A 20,484-nucleotide genomic window follows, 5' to 3' on the forward strand; every position below is an offset into this window, starting at 1 on the left:
AATACAAAGCAGTATATATATATATATATATATATATATATATAATATATATATATATATATATATATATATGATATGATAAAATAATAGAATATATATAGATATATATATATAGAAATATAAAGCAGTTGATGGAATATAAATATAAATAATGTAAAAATAAAGCAGTATATATAATATATTATCAATATTAGGAAATAATATAAATACAAAGCAGTATATATATATATATGATAAAATAATATATATATATATAAAATAATAGAATATATATATATATATATATATAGAAATATAAAGCAGTTGATGGAATATAAATATAAATAATGTAAAAATAAAGCAGTATATATAATATATTATCAATATTAGGAAATAATATAAATACAAAGCAGTATATATATATATATATATATATATATATATATAAAATAATAAATAATAGAATATATATAGATATATATATATAGAAATATAAAGCAGTTGATGGAATATAAATATAAATAATGTAAAAATAAAGCAGTATATATAATATATTATCAATATTAGGAAATAATATAAATACAAAGCAGTATATATATATATACATGATAAAATAATAGAATATATATATATATATATATATATAGAAATATAAAGCAGTTGATGGAATATAAATATAAATAATGTAAAAATAAAGCAGTATATATAATATATTATCAATATTAGGAAATAATATAAATACAAAGCAGTATATATATATATATAAATGATAAAATAATAGAATATATATATATATATATATATATATATATATAAATATAAAGCAGTTGATGGAATATAAATATAAATAATGTAAAAATAAAGCAGTATATATAATATATTATCAATATTAGGAAATAATATAAATACAAAGCAGTATATATATATATATATAAATAATATAAATATATATATATATATATATATATATTGATAATATACATATATATATATATATATATATATATATATATATATATATATATAAAGCAGTTGATGGAATATAAATATAAATAATGTTAAAAGTAAAGCATTATTTTATGGCAGTGTTATTAGGAAATAATTAAAGGAAGGATAAAAATGTCTGTATAGTTGTATATTGTATATATATTTATTGTGTATTTTAGTTGTATATATGTATATTTATTGTCTGTGTAGTTGTATAGTATGTGTATTTATTGTCTGTGTAGTTGTATAGTATGTGTATTTATTGTCTGTATAGTTGTATAGTATGTGTATTTATTGTCTATTAGTTATAAATAGTATGTGTATTTATTGTCTGTGTAGTTGTATAGTATGTATTTATTGTCTGTGTAGTTGTATAGTATGTAGTATTTATTGTCTGTGTAGTTGTATATATGTAAATCTGTGTAGTTGAAAGCTGTATATATAATATGATTTATTATGGGGATCAATAAAGGAATATAATATATATTAGGAAATAATATAAATACAAAGCAGTATATATATATATATAAAATATGATAAAATAATATAATATATATATATATATATATAGAAATATAAAGCAGTTGATGGAATATAAATATAAATAATGTAAAAATAAAGCAGTATATATAATATATTATCAATATTAGGAAATAATATAAATACAAAGCAGTATATATATATATATACATGATAAAATAATAGAATATATATATATATATATATATATATATATATATATATATATATATATTTATATATAATATTGTATATAATATATACATAATATAAAGCAGTTGATGGAATATAAATATAAATAATATAAAAATAAAGCAGTATATATAATATATTATCATATTATAAATAATATAAATACAAAGCAGTATATATATATAAATATATATAAAATAATAGAATATATATATATATATATATATATAAATATAAAGCATATATAAATATAAATATATGTAAAATAAAGAATATATATATATATATATATTAGGAAATATATAAATATATATATATATATATGATATAGAATATATATATATATATATTAGGAAATATATATATATATATATATATATATATATAAAGCATTATATATAATATAATATATATATAAAGCAGTTGATGGAATATAAATATAAATAATGTAAAAATAAAGCAGTATATATAATATATTATCAATATTAGGAAATAATATAAATACAAAGCAGTATATATATACATATATATATATAAATGATAAAATAATAGAATATATATATATATATATATATAGAAATATAAAGCAGTTGATGGAATATAAATATAAATAATGTAAAAATAAAGCAGTATATATAATATATTATCAATATTAGGAAATAATATAAATACAAAGCAGTATATATATATATATATACATGATAAAATAATAGAATATATAGATATATATATATATAAATATAAAGCATTGATATATATATATATAGAATATATAAAGCAGTTGATGGAATATAAATATAAATAATGTAAATATAAATATATATATATATATATTATAATATATATATAATATAAATATATATATATATATATATATATATATATATATATATATATACATACATGATAAAATAATAGAATATATATAGATATATATATATAAAATATAAAGCAGTTGATGGAATATACTATATATGTTATAAAGTGAAACATTATTTTATGGCAGTGTTGTTGTTTTTTTAAGGGAAGGACAAAAGTGAAATTCCTGGAAAACAACAGTATTTTCCGACACCCCGTGAACGCAGCAGCAGATGCGGGTCTTGTGTGTTGGCTCCCGCAGCAGGATCACGCACATATACAGAGAGGTGACTTCTGTGTGCGTCCTTCATATATCTGCTATTTCTTATTTATATAAAGAGTTGCTTTGAGTCCTGCAGCGGGGCCTCCCTGCATGGTAGCCCGGCCCTGGTGGTGCCACTGCGGGGAGGAGGAGGAGGAGGAGGAGGAGGAAGAGGAGGAGGAAGACATGGAGGCTGAGCGTCTTTGCAGAAGGACCGAGCTGTAGGACGGTAATCTCCCTTTTCTTTTCCATTCTCACCTCCCTCAACCCCGGTCAGAAGCAATGCAAAGACACCGGGGACAGCTCAGTGCATCTCTATCTGCTTTATCTGGACGGGTGTTTATTCCCGTCGTCGAATAATAGAATAAAAAAAATATGTGTTATTTATTTATTTGAATCCACACAGATGATGATTATCTTTACATGAGAGTTCTCAAATGGCTGGTCCAAAAAACAACCAAAAAATAATATATGTATATATGTATGTATCGTTCACTTTAACTGCATTTGGTGTCGCTGTTTGTCAGTGGCCTTCAGCATTATGAGACACATCCACATGAAAGAAATAAAAAGCATGATATATATACAACATATATGTAAAAAATGCATGTTAAAAAAAGAATAATAATAACAAGGAGACACGTTTCATCAGACACAGAGCCAATTAGATTATGAATGCTGTACGTCTGCTGCAATACCTTCATGATGCCACAGAGAGATTTTATTTTGCATACATTTTTTTTTAGGGTTATATTTAATGGTGGAAGTGAAAGTGGCAATTAATCAGTGTAAAAAATAAGAAGTTTAAACTCCTCCAAGTGGTCCTCATGCAGAATGGTTCATATATTATAATACTGTGTTGTGATTAGTGATGCATTAATGTGTTCAAACACTTAATGTTTTGCAAATCATCATTAAGGGTTCTTTAAAAGAACTCCTCTCTTTTTTATTTTTTTTTTATTTTATGACTCCTAATCAAAAGTTGTCGACATGTAAACACAGAATGTTTTTTAGGGGAATCTGAGACATATGTGTGTTAAATGTCGAGGTTATGATGTTTCGTAATGATTATAATATTATCTCGGCACAGCACTTTGAGAATGAAATACACTCACAGTGGTGGAAGAAGCATTTACATCTGTTACTGTAGTAAAAATAACAATACAAATAACAATACATGCATTCAAAAGCTATTAGTATTAGCATCAAAATAACTTAAAAGTACCACATCTAGTAGTACTCATAACTACGTATCAGAATTTATTAGTTGATTTATATTTTGAATTTAAAACATAAATCTGCACAGTAACTAAAGTACAAAATATTTTGTCATAGAAGTAGAAAGTAGCTTAATTGACCTGAAATAGTTAAGGTTAGACAAATTTGTATTTATTCATCAGAACACTTATGTGTGTTTTGCTGTGTATGTATAACAAACATATGGAATTTAATTATTATGAATAATGTAACCAAGTTGGAAGCATTATAGTAAATTAAATATGTATTTTTTTCTCTGTGTTTTATAGAGGTGATTTCTACGGGGTAGTTTTCACTCCTAGAATGGACCCAGCTCACATTGGAGGGGACATGTCACCTTTGTACGTGCCAAGAAAACGAAAATCCGTCCAGTCGCAACCCAAATGTGGAGTGCCATGTCCAGGTAGAGAAAAGCAGGATACAGACGACACTGTGGTCAGTTTGAAAACCTTTCTTTGCGTTTGTTTCTCTGATTTCTGAATCAAGTTTCCTCCCAACAGTTGTTCAGCGAATACCAAAAAGAACCTGTGACTTAAATTCAGCTGGATATCCCAAGGTGAGAGTGACCCGATATGTACAGAACATGCAGCCTGTTACATGTTGTTTTAATTAAGCAAACCGTCCAGACTTATGAGAAATAGTTCTAATACTCACAGTCTGTTAACTGTCTTTGCACAGTTGGATCTCTTCTTCACACTTGTGTACTTGAATGTTTCAGAAAGAAGAATCTGAAGCCCAAGACACTCTGAAGATGAAGAGAACTTATGGTAGAAAAAGGTAAGGCTTCACTATATTTGTATAATAATCTACAGACAGCACGTCTGGTTTGGTTCAGTTGCGAACAGTAAAGCGGTTCAAGTGTAACATCATGTATTTATATTTATTTTTGTATGGACAATATTTAATCCAACAAGATGAATAAAAGTATTTAGCTTTGTATGTAACGGCTCATTTTAAGGTAACAAAAAACACAATGATTCTTAATTTCAGGTAATTAAACACTAAAGAAAACATACTATTATTAATTATTAATGAAAATTAAATATTTTCATTGTCATTTCTGAAATAGTGTAAATGTATTTTTTTTTTTTTTATCAGGTACGAGGACCTCCAGAGTGTTTCCATAGGAACAGTAGATTACCCAACTACCAGCTGCTCTGTGATGTCATCGGGTGGCCTGGCCAATGGGGCGGATCCAGGGTCGATGGCTCCACCCACTGCAAGGCTGCCTCCGAGACTGTTGGCGAAGGATGTGTGGCCTCAGGGCCCCGAGGCCAGCAGGGAGCCGCCACAACCTCAGGACCACAGCTGGGACCCCAGCAGGGACCGGGGCCCCGACGCCTGGGCCCCGGGTCGGGACCGACCACAGGAGCAGGTCTGGAGCTCCGGCAGGGACCGGGCGGGACACTCCAGTCAAGACCAGACGTGGATTCCGGGCAGGGACAGGGCCCACAGCGGACCGGACCAGGCCTGGATGACGGGCCGGGACCGGGGCCCTGAGCAAGGGTGGGCGGCTGACAGAGACCGGGGCCAGGATCAGGTCTGGAACGCGGGCAGGGATCCGGGCAGGGACGGGCCCTCCTCGGGGCCAGAGCAGGCTTGGGGAACCGGTCGAGGTCAAGACCAGGACTGGAGCAACACGAGCAGAGACAGAGGTCACGTCTGGAGACCTGGTACGTACTCAGACCCGTTACACCTGCCTCTGAAAGAAAACACTAGCTCTAATACAGGATATGAATAATATACAGTAACATATTAATATACATATTATATATTATGGTATCAAATGAATCTGAAGACTGAAAACTGGACCCTGACTGCAACATCTCCTTTACTATATTTCACTACTTCCCAAACCAAATATATGAGTGTTTTTCCATTGTTCTCTAATGCATTTATAATAAAAATATTGGTCTTTTTTCTTGATATTGAATTTGTTCTGCACGTGTTCTTTTTGAAGACTTGAACATGAAGAAAGTCCTAAGAGTGGAGATGGAGCGAAGCCCACCTGTGAATAACTTCCCACAGCCACCAGAGGGCAGAGACTCCTGTAAGTTACTGTTAAGTATTATTAATATTCAGATTCTTTTGTGTAAAAAAAAAAGAAGTAACAATGTTTTTAGGAGCATTTCCTGAAGACTAATTGATGGGGAAAGCAGTTTTTCCTGCTGTGAAAAATAGAGCATTTCTTAAATGAAGATATGAAATCAAAATGAGGATTTTTTTCAAATTGAAATGACAAAAGCTGCATTAAAGAGTCTCCTCTGATGCAAAATATTTCAGATTCCGATGCAGCCAGTGTCGGTGAGGCCTCGACGGACCAACCCATCGAGGACCAGAAACCCCCCGTGATCTCCACCAAGAAGGAGCCTCCTACCTATCCTCCAGGTGAGACAACCGCTGCTGTTTATATCCCAGCAGGAAAAAAGTCCATCCCGACTGTCTAGCTTTGTCTTTAATTGATTCAAATATTGTTTTCCCAGGTGAGAGATTCAAATATCAAGGTTTTCAGGTTGTTTTTGTTAAGATAAAAATGGTCATTAACATGCTGCAGAAGTATGGACTATGACTTCAAGTCAGAATTCAGAAGGACAAGTATAAAATGAATTATTTGTCGACGTCCTCCAGGAAGTCAAGAGGAGCGTTGGCAGCTGCAGATTGTGGCCAAAGGCAGAGTCACCTGTCCAAAATGTAAAAGTGTGAGCAGGAAGACTGTGGAGGGGCTGAAGAAGCACATGGAGAACTGCAGACTGGTGAGCGGTCTGTGTTTAAACTCTAAAGATAGTCTGAATTAAAATGTGCTTTATAGCATATCCACTTTTATACAGATATATATCGTCTGATTAAGCCTTTACTCATACAGTATAAGTATAGTATAGTTATCTCTGAATACCAGAGGTGGAAGAAGTACTCTGATCCTTTACAAATACCACAGTCTAAAAGTTCTAGTTCAAATTGTAACTTAAGTAAAAGTACGGAAGTATTTTCAGCAACATGTACTCAAACTAGAAAACGTAAATACTCATTATGCAGAAGAATCTTTTTAAAAGTGTTGTATTATTATAGTTGATGGTTGTCAATGTGGAGCCAATTTTAGATACTTTGTATACTACAAAGTAGATCAGTAGTATAGCACTGCTTTATATCATATACGCATATAATGTGTTTTCAATAGAAAAATAAAGTATATAGAGTGGATATATAGTGGAGTCAAATGTACGATTTTCCCTCGTAGTAGAAATATAAAGAAGCATAAAATGGAAATACTCATGTAAAGTACAAGTACCCAAAAAAATGATGTACTTATTTACATTCCATCACTGTTGAATACACAATCTGCTGTTATCTAGAGCATTGGTTCTCAAGTACTTTGGAGAATTGCAGAAGGTATGCCAGTTTTTTCTGAAGACATGCATAATTCCTGAAATATTCAGTAAAATAATATAAATATAAGTTTGATTAAATGCATTTGATGTCTGTACTGATTTAAAGCATATACTCTCTATGAATCGGCTCATGTGATGTAACTTTGATGTTTTTTGTGCAGCAACCCTTCACCTGTCAACACTGTGGGAAACAGCTGAAGTCTTCAACGGGGATGAAGTATCACATCATGGCCGACCACAGCCACCTGGTAAGACTGATCACCTCAGACACCTTAATGTCTCTGCTCTCTTCCATTCTTATACTTTTTTTATATATTGAATTATGTCCTCAGACACACAGTAAGATAAGATAAGATAAGATAAGATAATCCTTTATTAGTCCCGCAGCGGGGAAATTTGCAGGCTTACAGCAGCGTAGAGTAAAGTGCACACAAGATATATAGTAGAAGAAGACAAGATAAAAAAAAAAAAATGAAAAATAAATAAAATAAAAAAAAAGTATTAAAAACAACAACTGAAATATTATATTTACAGACAGAAAAAAACTATTTTAACTATTTTAACTTTTTTAACTATTATTGCACAGTGTAATGTGTAATGTATTGCACAGGTTTTTATTGTCATGTTATTATTGTCATGTGGTAACAAGATCTTTCAGTAGTTGTTGGGGCCATCCCCTTCTTAGATGATTAGATAACTAATCGGTTGTTTGGTCTCATAGTCCACTTAGGGGAGGTTCACATGTTCCGCCGTGCCCCTTTCTCTTCTTTCTTTTCTTTTCCTACATTTGACTATATTATGAGAATTCTTTTTTTTTTCTTTTTTTATTGTGTAGAAAAGTGAGTACATAACAATTGAAGACATGAAAATATATTCGACACAAGAAATTATACAAAGTAAGACAGGGACAAAAACAAAAAGTAACTACTGCGCTACTGTCACGACTACCGTAACTAAGCAACCAACATCTGCCCCATCAGTCCCTCACGGTAGCTTTTCTGCTTGATTTGTCTGTGACAGTTTGGCTGAACAGCGAGGGGGAAGCAAATAACATATTGAGTGGGACGAGTAGTAAAGCTCTGGGTAGTCCTGAACTAAAATGATTAATAAACCGTAGACTTTTATTTACAGAAGAAAGAGAAGTTATGTGCCAGCTGTGATTAGTTGTTCTTTGTCACATGACATGCATGTATGCTGCAGAATTCCAAACGTTTTGTTATCTTTTTTTATGCTTCTTTCATACAGAATGACTGTTTTTCTAAGAAATTTATGAGCACATCTCTGGTAAACACAAGATATAATGATTTTTATTTGATTCTTTGTGGACATTTTTTTTTATTTGTCCTTTTTTATTAAATCAAGTAATCGATTAGTTGATAAACAACGAAGAATTTCTGGGGTCAGGGACAGCCCTAGTAATTGTGAGGAGTTCTACAGATTCTACCAATTTCATGAATGTATTGTCCAACCTCTGGATGAATAAAGCTTTCATTGAAGTAGAGATGTTTCTTTGAATCTTACACAATGTTCAGTAGTCACTACCGAAAGTGGACACAGACAATCAAAACACACACACACTTAGTAGAGCGTTTGAGGGTAAGCTCATGGTCTTTGATTCCAGCTGCCTCTTTTTGTTCAGCCCTCAGCAGAAGATGCCAAGGACCTGGATGATCGTGCCATCAAAGAGAAACTGCGTAAGATCCTGAAGAGACTGGGCAAATTAAAATGCTCCAAAGAGGTAAAACTTCAAAATGGGAGGAAAATTAAAATAATGTAAGAAACTATGATGAGTCAACGGTTAAAAATATATATATTTTTTTCTTCTTCTTCTTCTTTCAGGGCTGTAATGCTGCCTTCACCAGCATCATGGGCTACGTGTACCACATGAAGAAGTGTGGGAAGGAGGAGTCCGAGCTGGAGAAGATGCTGCTGAATTGCTCTCACTGCGGGAAAACCTACAAGTCCAAAGCCGGTCTGGAGTACCACCTGAAATCAGAGCATGCTCCCGTGAGTCCTGTGTTTTTATTTCATTTGCTAATTCAGATGATTCAAAACTGTTTAGTCACAAATAACGTCATCAAATTCTTCCTCTCTGGTTACCCAGACGCCCCAGAAGAGTGAGGAAGACGAGGCCCTGAAGGCGCACAGGGAGGCGAACCCGGAGAGGACGGCCAGCGGACGGGTGCAGCGAGCGTCGGCCCAGGTGGCGAACTTCCACCTGGCGGAGATCGCCAACAACGAGCTGCCCAAAGACTGGCCCAAGAGGAAGTTCCAGTCGGACCTGGTGCCCGATGACAAAAAGGTGAGAGAAGGTTGTCTTAAAATGTGAAAGGTTTATCCGAATGCTTTGACTGTTGTTATCGACTTCTAAATCTTTTTTTTTTTTATTATTATTTTTAAGTATACTGTGTATGCTATGCAGTCCAGATCCCAAATAGCCCATGAAATAAGGAATAATGCCTATGGATGACACGGGTCATAAAATTCACCATTCAAATTGTATACTGGGTTTTAAGTCACAGATCTGATCTCCACAAAAGAAAAAAAGGAGCAAGTATAACTTTCCAGATCACGCTTTATGCCGCCGATACCAATTGCCGATCATAGACTATCCATATCAGCAGACACAGATTGCTTTTTTTCTTTTGTTTTGTTTTAGCAGCTCCAGACGAACAAAAAAAATGACTCCACCTTCCTAAAAAAAATATTTCAAATATATCGATCAAGTTGCAAGATATGATTTGTTTTATTGAGTTATATTTCCACAAACTAGTTTGATCATAGGTTGTTAGAGGAGCTGAGAGAAGCAGTGTTTAAGAGGCCAAACAGACGTATGTACCAGTATGTTCTTTCTTCTTGCCTTCCCAGTTGAAATACGCCCGACCAGGACTGCCGGCTTTCAGCCAAGAGGTGCTGAGGAAGTGGAAGAACGAGGTGAAGCTGCAGAGGAAGGTCCATTGTCCCAACCAGGTAGAAAACATCACATTTCTATTTATTTCTAAGTTTGTTTATGTGTCTGTGAAGTCAGAAATAAGTTTGTTCATTCAAGTATTTGGTAATTATTTTACACTGTCTTTATCTCAGTACAAGTCAGGTTTGGTATTTGTAGTATTTCTGTCATATTTCTGGATTTTTTTGTCAAAATGCATTTTTAAATCACTGAATCCATTAAAGGAAAACTTCACCCAAAAAAAGACTATTTGTATATCAACTACTCGCGTTGTGTTTCCTTGAAGAATCAAAGGAAACTTTGTTTTCCTCTCATGCCTCCACGTGAACGGAAAATTTAAAAAGTAAAGGAGTAAATCTTTGATGAATTTAAGTAAACGTGGGCCTGCGTTTAACTTCAGCAAAACTATATCAAAACATCTGTTTGCAAACATGCACAACTCGTGCAGTTTAATCCAAGTCTCATTTATTCAGTTGAACGCTCACTACTGCACCAACACATGCATCTTCATTAAAACCTTACTATTCTTATTTATTTTTTCAGTTCTTCTTTCTTGTTTTTTTTTTTCAAGAATTAGAGGTGGTGTTCAAATCTGGTCGGTTAATTCATATATAAATGGTCATTTTGTGGGTTAGGTCTCTTTCTAAAAGTGCATGATGTCATAATGTAACTTCATTGGTGTCCCTCTCAGGGCTGTGGCTCCGTCTACACCAGTGTGTCCGGACTGAAAGCTCATCTGGGACTCTGCACGAGGGTACGTCTGCTGTATTTCTTTATTTCTGAAACGGGCTTATTGGGATTTGTGACAGAGTAAAAGAAACCATGCAAAGTAAAGGAAATACTCATGCATTCTGGAATGTATTTAAAAAAAACATGTTGGTCTTGGTGGCTTTTTTTTGAACGAGTATGAGGATTATGTTTGTTAATGTGTGCATATTCACAAGATGTAATACTGATTTTAGATACTTTGTGGATTTGTCAAATGAATCCTTCAGTCTGACCCATGTAGTATGATGTAAAAATCTAACAACCATCAAATATTATTGTTGGAATCTGCTTTCATAATCACAATACAGTAGCAGTGAATAGTGAATAGTGTACTATAGTAAGTGCAGAGTATTCCAGCTGTATAATCATTTCATGGCTCTTTTGTTGCCTCTGATCTCGTTTTCAGGGCGACTTCGAGGCTGGAAAATACAGATGTCTGATCTGCAATAAAGAGTTTAACTCCGAAAGTGGAGTGAAATACCACATCAACTCCGTCCACTCTCAGGTAACGACAGAAACAACAACGTGTGTCAATCAGTACCTGTAAGATATATGTATCGGTATTGGGAAGGAAAAAATGATATTGATCATCTCTATATTTATGTTCTTGTTCCAATTAAAGTAACTGAGCTAACAGCCACCGTGAACGGAGGTTGCATTGAGTTACATTATGATGTGTTTAAGCTCTATTCAGTCAAAATGTGTAATAATTCCAATAATATTTTGTTTAATTATAGCAAATACTTAGATAAAAACACAACCATTTTATTTCATTTTCATTTGAATATAACACATATTCAAATGAAAATGTAATAAATGGTTGTGTTTATGCAAATATCTGTTTATAGATGATAATAACAAGGCATTTGAATTGGTATCGGGACATCTCTAAAAACAAATAGCTTTAACGTTGTTTTACACTTAGGGTATAAATGTCTCTTTGACCCCCGTCTCGTTTTTTCCAACAGGACTGGTTTGTGACGAACAAAAAGGCCTCCAAGAAGTTTGAGAAGTTCCTCAAAAACCAGCCCAAGGAGTTTGTCCAAAATGTGGACAAGCAGATCGTGGATCACTACCACCACCAGCAGCACCACCAACATCATCATCATCATCACCTCCAGCAGCAGCAGCAGCAGCATCATCATGAGCAGCATCACCACCACCACCATCACCACCATCAGCAGCCTCTGCAGCTCCAACCCATTCAGCACCCTCTGCAGCCGCTGCATCACCTCCAGCACCAAACCCAGCTCCTCCACCCGGAGCACCAGAGCCTCCCTCCTCAGGGGGACCCCCAGCTCCAGCAGCCGATGCTCCACTACACCTCTTTGGAGCCCCCACCGGGACCCGTGTGGGTGGACTTGGACCAGGGTGGAGCTGGGCCGGGACCGGAGCAGGCCCCGATCGAGCTGGAAATGGCGGATGACGAGAAACCCGGAGAGGAGGACGGCGTGGTGGTGCAAGGGAAACGGAGAGATAAAGGGGAGAGGGGGAAGGCTGATGGGAAGAGGAAGGATTGCTTTTCTTTCGGTGGTGGTGGTGGGGTTTGTGGTCCCAGTAATACAGGCAGCTCGTCCAGCGAATCGGAGGTGGAGCAGCGGGACAGGCAGAGACAGATCGAGCAGTGGAATCTGAAACGTCCCGGCATCATGGAGCCCCTCCCCGAGGCGGGAAAGACGCAAAGGAACACTTAGAAGAAAGTTTAAAACATCGTCGTGCATCAGAGCTGAGAAAAACACACCACGGAGTGTCCGTCTCTATTAGCCGTGACGTAGAACGGTTTCCACAAGAGGAGACCGGTGAGGAGGCGGCTGACGACAGAGCTGCTATTTACAACTTTTTAAATTTTAGAAGATGAACCTCACAGAGTCAGCGTGGATGTGAGAGTACACACACACACACACACACACACACACACACACACACACACACACACACACACACACACACACACACACACACACACTCTTCTGGTCCAGAGGCTGTTTCTGTGGTTGTCGTTGTATAGCCTTGAGAAATAATGTAGTATACCGTTTTATCTGTGAGTTTATCTGTAACAGAATCTTTTCACCAACTTTAAATGTGTCTTATTCTTTCATGTTTACCTTTTTAAAGGGGAATAGTTGATTTCACTTTTAGAGAGGCTGCTACAGTGTAGTATTTTATTAGACTTGTCTCTCTTTATGAAAATATTTTGTGCCTCTTAAGTATGATTTTTATAACTTCATACTACGTACTCATCCTCACTCTTACGTACAACCGATTAGCCTTTTCTGGGTTCAATTATGTCTGAAGTGTCACTTTTTCTGGTAGAGTTCAACAGAAAAGGGATTCCCCCTCACCACGTCCCTTCCTCGTGAGATTTTAACTTAATGTGGGTTTTTTTTGACAGTGAATGCAACTCGGCTTCATAGCTGGCATCACTGTACCATCTTTGAGCCAAGTCTGCTGACAGCTTGTGGTGACGTCTCTGTAGTGGTTCCAGACCCTTTACAGCCTTTTGCCTAACCATAATCAGAAACAGCAATTAGCATTAGCAAGTAGCGCTACAATAAGCATAATCTCACTGAAGCAGGCTATCATGAACGGTGATTAAAAGACGGAAGCTTATGTTTGCCTTAATGTTAAAGAAGCGTTGACAAAGTCATGTGGTGCTGCTTATGTTCTGTAACTGTAGCATGAAATCATGGTGGAATCGGCAAGCTAACTAGCTCGGCCCTAAATTCAGCTTGTTTCCCAAACTGTTGGACTATTCCTTTTTGAAAAGCAGTATCAGCCAGCTCATGTCAGCCTACCTCTCAATAGTGTAGTTCCCAAGAAACAGAAAACAACAACACAAGTTTTGAAGAAATTAAGCAACTAAAATAACTTGCAGTGTGAAGATGTGTTCCTGCATTCTCTTAAAAAGATGTCAACATGTTGGAATCTTTGATTTGCAGTAATAGATTTGTGTTTTTTTAGTTCAGCAACAATTAACGTCCACCGACTAGCTATTTCTGAAACTTAAAACGGCATCTTTATAATCTTCCTCAGTTGTTGTAGCTCGGTTGTCATCATGACGGAGCATTCTGTTGAGGAATACCACCAGATGGGTTTGAAAGCTCTAGGAGAAGCCAGTAAGTGGACCTTTTTTAGTTTAGATTTTCTTTTTAAATCAAACAACATTTTCCATGTTAACAATGACCGCTCATTTAAAAACAAAAAAATCAGTTTTAAACATTCCACACAGGAGTTTTATCAGCAGGGAAACAAAGAAAAATAAAGCACATTAATCAGTTCTGATCGGTTCTTAATGGCCAATAAATGTGACGGTCAACTTATTGTTTATGATGGTGGTTTAGACGTCCACACAAGTGACGTTAAACTCTGATGAAGGAAAGCTAACATACCAAGCATTTAACATGAAGGATGTCTGTTTCTTTATTTTTTCTGACCTGTTTTCATCACAGAATATTTAACCAATAGCATGTAGCCAACTGTTTATGTACTCTACTATAGTGACGTAAGGTTATGGATGGTCGTCAGTCATTTCTTTGTGACGTTTTTAACACTATTTTGTATATGGTTTTTTTTACAATTTGTTTGCATTTATGAATGTAATTTGTTTCCCCTCTTTTGTGCACTTAAAAAAACTTAATTTATCATTTGACACTTTCAAAGAGGAGTACCCTTTAATCTGTTTAACTGTCTTTAAAGAACTGTGTGAAATTATTCTGTCAAAAAATATTTACTGTCTCTGATTCTGTTTAAAGTGCTTTAGCCTTCATTTCCCTCCATCAGATGCCTTTAGGAAGAGTTTAAAATAAAAAAAACTCCTTGTACATGGGAAGTATTTCAGAAAGGAAGGGTTTTTTCAGTGTTGGAGAACACGCAATGATATATTCTTATTCTCACGTCCTGTTTTCAGTCATTTCACTTCTTTTGTGTTATTTTTCTTAGAAAAAAGTCAGTGCTAGAAAAAGTCAAATTTTCATGGTAGCTCAGTTTAACGCCACCTGTCTAAGACTTATTTTATTTATTTATTTTAGTTTTAAGTTACTGTAAGGAACTTTTAACTGGTTATGAAACTGGTCTAAATTTAATACCGATCCTCTATTTGACCTACATCAGTAAACAAGACTTTCAGAGAGAAGATTGTCTGTTTCTATAAAGTTATTCTTATTTTTTATGCTTGTCGGATTCTGGTGAAATCAGATGAAATCATGCAGGTTCACCAGAAACTCCTTCAGCTCAGACTCCAGCAGAGATCAGTCCACCGTGGACAGACCCAGATCCAGCAGAGACCAGTCCACCGTGGACAGACCCAGATCCGGCTTTATCGCAGCCGTCCACCTGCAGTCGGAGCTCCGGAGGGAGAAGGAGAGCTCAGCTCCCGGCATCAGCAGTGTCTCCTCCTCCAGGAGCAGAGCTTTACCACGCTGCTGGAGACCCAGGCCGTATTTCTGGACCCACTGGAGGAGAAGGGGGGCATGGTAGAACCAGAACCAGGACTGAGCGGAGCACACTGTCAGACCCTGCTGCAGTAAAATTAGTGGTTTTCTAAAGAAGCTCTGTGGCTCGGAAACACTACCACTTTTGTCCACAGGGACCGCCAAAACCAACAGAAAATACCCAGGAGGTTACTTTCATCTCCATCTTCGGTGTTCATGCGTTGTTGCATGGTTTAAAATGACTTTTTTTGAAGTTTAAATTAAGTTCAATTGAGTTGTGGTGGCTTTCTTTCTTTGTTTATCAACTGTCTACATTGCTGCTCATGCTAAAAATCCATTACTTCTTTATTTTTTTGTATTAAGTTACCTCACAAGTGTCTTAAATTCCTTTCCATTTCCTCTCACTATAGTCTCTAACACTTAATAATAATATTAATAAGATAAGTCTCCTAAATATTACTCATCACCTCTGTGGCGGTCTCCTGAAATGAAGCAATATCGACTCAGTACTCATCGTCAGTGGTTACAGATGTCTATGTGTTATAACAGAATCAACAAGAGGTACTTAAACTGCATCCTGTGACCAGCACAAACAAAATCAAATTCTACAAATCTCAAATTTTCTGTTAATAATTGTTTCAATTCATAAACGGTATAAAAGGCTTCAGAAACTGGCTCGAAGCTTCCTTTGCTTGTTGAAATACTTCCCATGTGCACTTATGCTTGTGACCAAATCTTTACCACTGTGCGTGAACTTTGAACTGTTTTGACGGCACAAACAACAACAACAACAACAACAACAACAACACTTTCTCATCCCTCAAAGTCCAAATGTTGATATTTTAAGTGAAACATTGCTCAAAATCACACCAGTAAAAAGTGAAACTTCTCATTGCATGTTTTTCATTTGCACCTCGTGTCTTTCCTGCTGTCACTTTATTTACAGTCAAATCTATTTTTCTTAATGCAGGAGTGACGTTCTGTCATGTTAATATTTAATAATCTGTTTTAAGGACTGTATTTTAGTGCCAACATGGGGAATCAGCTACATTATGAAATTAAATTGTATCAATGGTGACCAGTTTTTAAAATAGAGAGGACTAGATAAAAATATTTCCAAATATTGGGGGGACAGTAGTGTTATTAACCGTGCAGTAAATTAATGAAGAATGAAAATAATGTTCTTATGTCTTGTACCCAACATTACCATCATCATCATCATCATCATCATCATCATCATCATCATCATCATCATCATCATCATCATCATCATCATCACAATCCATCCAAAAGTATATATAATCTAGAACAGATTTGAATAAAGGTTCAGTTAGCAGTTGTGTATCATTTTTTCTTCCATTATGTGGGACATTCATGTGAAACTAGTTATGATCTCAGCTGAATTTTTGTTACAAATCTGTATGTTTAATATGTTATTGTTTGTTTTTCATAGTATCATTATTGTTATAACCACAGATGATTAAAAGTTTAATTCATGGTCATTTTATGGCTCGGTGTCTTCAGTAGCACAACATCTGGGCTGATGTTTTAGACACATGAAAAAATAATAAAATGGAATAGAATATAATGTTAGTATGTTTAAATAGATTAAAACAGAAAAATATTCATATGCTATTATAACTATTTTACACCTTAAAGGGGTGATTTAATAACGTGTTATAATATGTTTGTGTATGGCAGTGGTGAAATAAACATTTGGATTATTTATTTAAGTAAAAACAAAAAATGCCACAATGTAAAAATACTCAATTTCAATGTAGAGTAAAACTTTTATGCATTCAGAATTTTATTTTAAGTGCATAGGAGTTGTTTTTTTTTGCAAAATTAACTTAAATATCCTAAGTTTCAAAAGTGAAAGTACTCGTTTTGCAGACTTACCCCTTTCAGGGTATTTCTATTCTTTTTTACTGATGCAGTAACTTCTCATTGTTCTTTAATACTTTTAATTTTACTTTAAACAACCTGAAGTACTTTGAGAATAATAATAAATAAATATTTGTGATTACACATACTTTTACTTAAATTATATTTAAAAAAAAACATTTTATTAAATTGTTTTATATTTAATTTAATTATGACTGTGGCTGTTATTGCACAGGATTTTAAATGCAGTGGCCTTTAAATGTTTTTATTTATTTATTAATTAAAAAAACAAACACATTACATCTGGATTTTTTGGGGGGGGAAAATGTAATTTATTTTATATTTAATTTAATTATTATTTATAATATCCTGTGAAGAAGACAGTGTGCGGGAGTTTTTTGTTCTATATTTATTTATTAATTTAAAAAACAAACACATTACATCTGGATTTTTTTTTTGGGGGGGGATTAATTTATTTTATATTTAATTTAATTATGACTGTGGCTGTTATTGCACAGGATTTAAATGCAGTGGCCTTTAAATGTTTTTATTTATTTATTAATTAAAAAAAAAACACATTACATCTTTATTTCTTTTATTTCTTTATTAAATTGTTTTATATTTAATTGAATTATGACTGTGGCTGTTATTGCACAGGATTTAAATGCAGTGGCCTTTAAATGTTTTTATTTATTTATTAATTAAAAAAACAAACACATTACATCTGGATTTTTTTGGGGGGAAATGTAATTTATTTTATATTTAATTTAATTATTATTTATAATATCCTGTGAAGAAGACAGTGTGCGGGAGTTTTTTGTTCTATATTTATTTATTAATTAAAAAAACAAATGTGTTTGTTTTTTTAATTAATAAATAAATCTTAAATATTTTTATTTATTTATTAATTAAAAAAACAAACATATTAGATCTTTATTTATTACATTGTTTTATATTTAATTTAATCATGACTGTGGCTGTTATTGCACAGGATTTAAATGCAGTGGCCTTTATTTTTTTATAAGAAAATATATATTTAATTTAATTATGACTGTGGCTGTTATTGCACAGGATTTAAATGCAGTGGCCTTTATTTTTTTATTAAATTGTTTTATATTTAATTTAATTATGACTGTGGCTGTTATTGCACAGGATTTAAATGCAGTGGCCTTTAAATTTTTTATAAATTTATTTTATAAAAACAAAATTTAATTATTACATTGTTTTATCTGACTGGCTGTTTAAATTGCATTTTTTTATAAGAAAATATATTTAAAATGCAGTGGCCTTTATTTTTTTATTAAATTGTTTTATATTTAATTTAATTATGACTGTGGCTGTTATTGCACAGGATTTAAATGCAGTGGCCTTTAAATGTTTTTATTTATTTATTAATTAAAAAAACAAACACATTACATCTTAAATGTTTTTATTTATTTATTAATGTGGGGGGGGGGGTTTATTGTTTTATATTTAATTTAATTATTATTTATAATATCCTGTGAAGAAGACAGTGTGTGGGAGTTTTTTGTTCTATATTTATTTATTAATTAAAAAAAAAACACATTACATCTTGATTTCTTTTTTTTTTTATTAAATTGTTTTATATTTAATTTAATCATGACTGTGGCTGGTATTGCACAGGATTTAAATGCAGTGGCCTTTAAATGTTTTTATTTATTTATTAATGTCTGGATTTTTTTTGGGGGGATTTTTATTGTTTTATATTTAATTTAATTATTATTTATAATATCCTGTGAAGAAGACAGTGTGCGGGAGTTTTTTGTTCTATATTTATTTTTTAATTAAAACACTTTATATTTAATTTAATTATGACTGTAAATGTTAACAGGCTTTTTTAGTGGCCTTTAAATGTTTTTATTTATTTATTAATGGGTAATTTTTATTGTTTTATATTTAATTACATCTGGACACATTACATTTGTTTTCTTTTTTTTTTTATTAAGTTTTTATATATTCTTTTATTTATTTATTATTTTTATTAAATTGTTTTATATTTAATTTAATTATGACTGTGGCTATTATTGCACATGATTTTAATGCAGTGGCCTTTATTTTTTTATTAAATTGTTTTATATTTAATTTAATTATTATTTATAATATCCTGTGAAGAAGACAGTATTTTCTTTCTATATTTATTTATTAATTAAAAAAACAAACACATTACATCTTAAATGTTTTTATTTATTTATTTAATTTAAAAAAATAACACATTACATCTTGATTTTTTTGGGGGAAAATGTAATTTATTTTATATTTAATTTTATTAATAATATCCTGTGATATTTTTTATTTATTTATTTTTTAAAAAAACAAACACATTACATCTTAAATGTTTTTATTTATTTATTTTAAAAAAAAAAAACACATTACATCTTGATTTTTTGGGGGGAAAATGTAATTTATTTTATATTTAATTTAATTATTATTAATAATATCCTGTGAAGAAGACAGTTTTTTTTGTTCTATATTTATTATTTAATTAAAAAAACAAACACATTACATCTGGATTTTTTTTTTTTTTTATTAATTTATTTTATATTTAATTTAATTATGACTGTGGCTGTTATTGCACAGGATTTAAATGCAGTGGCCTTTAAATGTTTTTATTTATTTATTAATGGGGGGGGGGGGGTTTTATTGTTTTATATTTAATTACATCTGGATTTTTTTATTTATTTTTTTTTTTATTAAATTGTTTTATATTTAATTTAATTATGACTGTGGCTGTTATTGCACATGATTTTAATGCAGTGGCCTTTAAATGTTTTTATTTATTTATTAATGGGGGAGGGGGGTTATTGTTTTATATTTAATTACATCTGGACACATTACATCTTGTTTTCTTTTCTTTTTTTATTAAGTTTTTATATATTCTTTTATTTATTTATTATTTTTATTAAATTGTTTTATATTTTATTTAATTATGACTGTGGCTATTATTGCACAGGATTTTAATGCAGTGGCCTTTATTTTTTTATTAAATTGTTT

General features: G+C 32.6%; 1 protein-coding gene across 1 annotated transcript; it reads left to right on the forward strand.

The window, feature by feature from the left end:
* Positions 1-2,946: 2,946 nt before the first annotated feature.
* znf512 (zinc finger protein 512) lies at positions 2,947-15,489 on the forward strand. Its single transcript, XM_054619045.1, has 16 exons — positions 2,947-3,026; positions 4,324-4,457; positions 4,555-4,610; positions 4,773-4,831; positions 5,153-5,727; positions 6,015-6,104; positions 6,338-6,442; positions 6,683-6,807; positions 7,602-7,688; positions 9,080-9,178; positions 9,280-9,447; positions 9,545-9,742; positions 10,309-10,410; positions 11,082-11,144; positions 11,565-11,663; positions 12,127-15,489. The coding sequence occupies exons 2-16, from the start codon at positions 4,358-4,360 to the stop codon at positions 12,850-12,852; spliced, it is 2,652 nt and encodes an 883-aa protein (XP_054475020.1). The 5' UTR covers positions 2,947-3,026; positions 4,324-4,357; the 3' UTR covers positions 12,853-15,489.
* Positions 15,490-20,484: the final 4,995 nt, after the last annotated feature.

This window comes from Anoplopoma fimbria, chromosome 18 (assembly GCF_027596085.1).
Source record: "Anoplopoma fimbria isolate UVic2021 breed Golden Eagle Sablefish chromosome 18, Afim_UVic_2022, whole genome shotgun sequence".
Classification (NCBI taxonomy): domain Eukaryota; kingdom Metazoa; phylum Chordata; class Actinopteri; order Perciformes; family Anoplopomatidae; genus Anoplopoma; species Anoplopoma fimbria.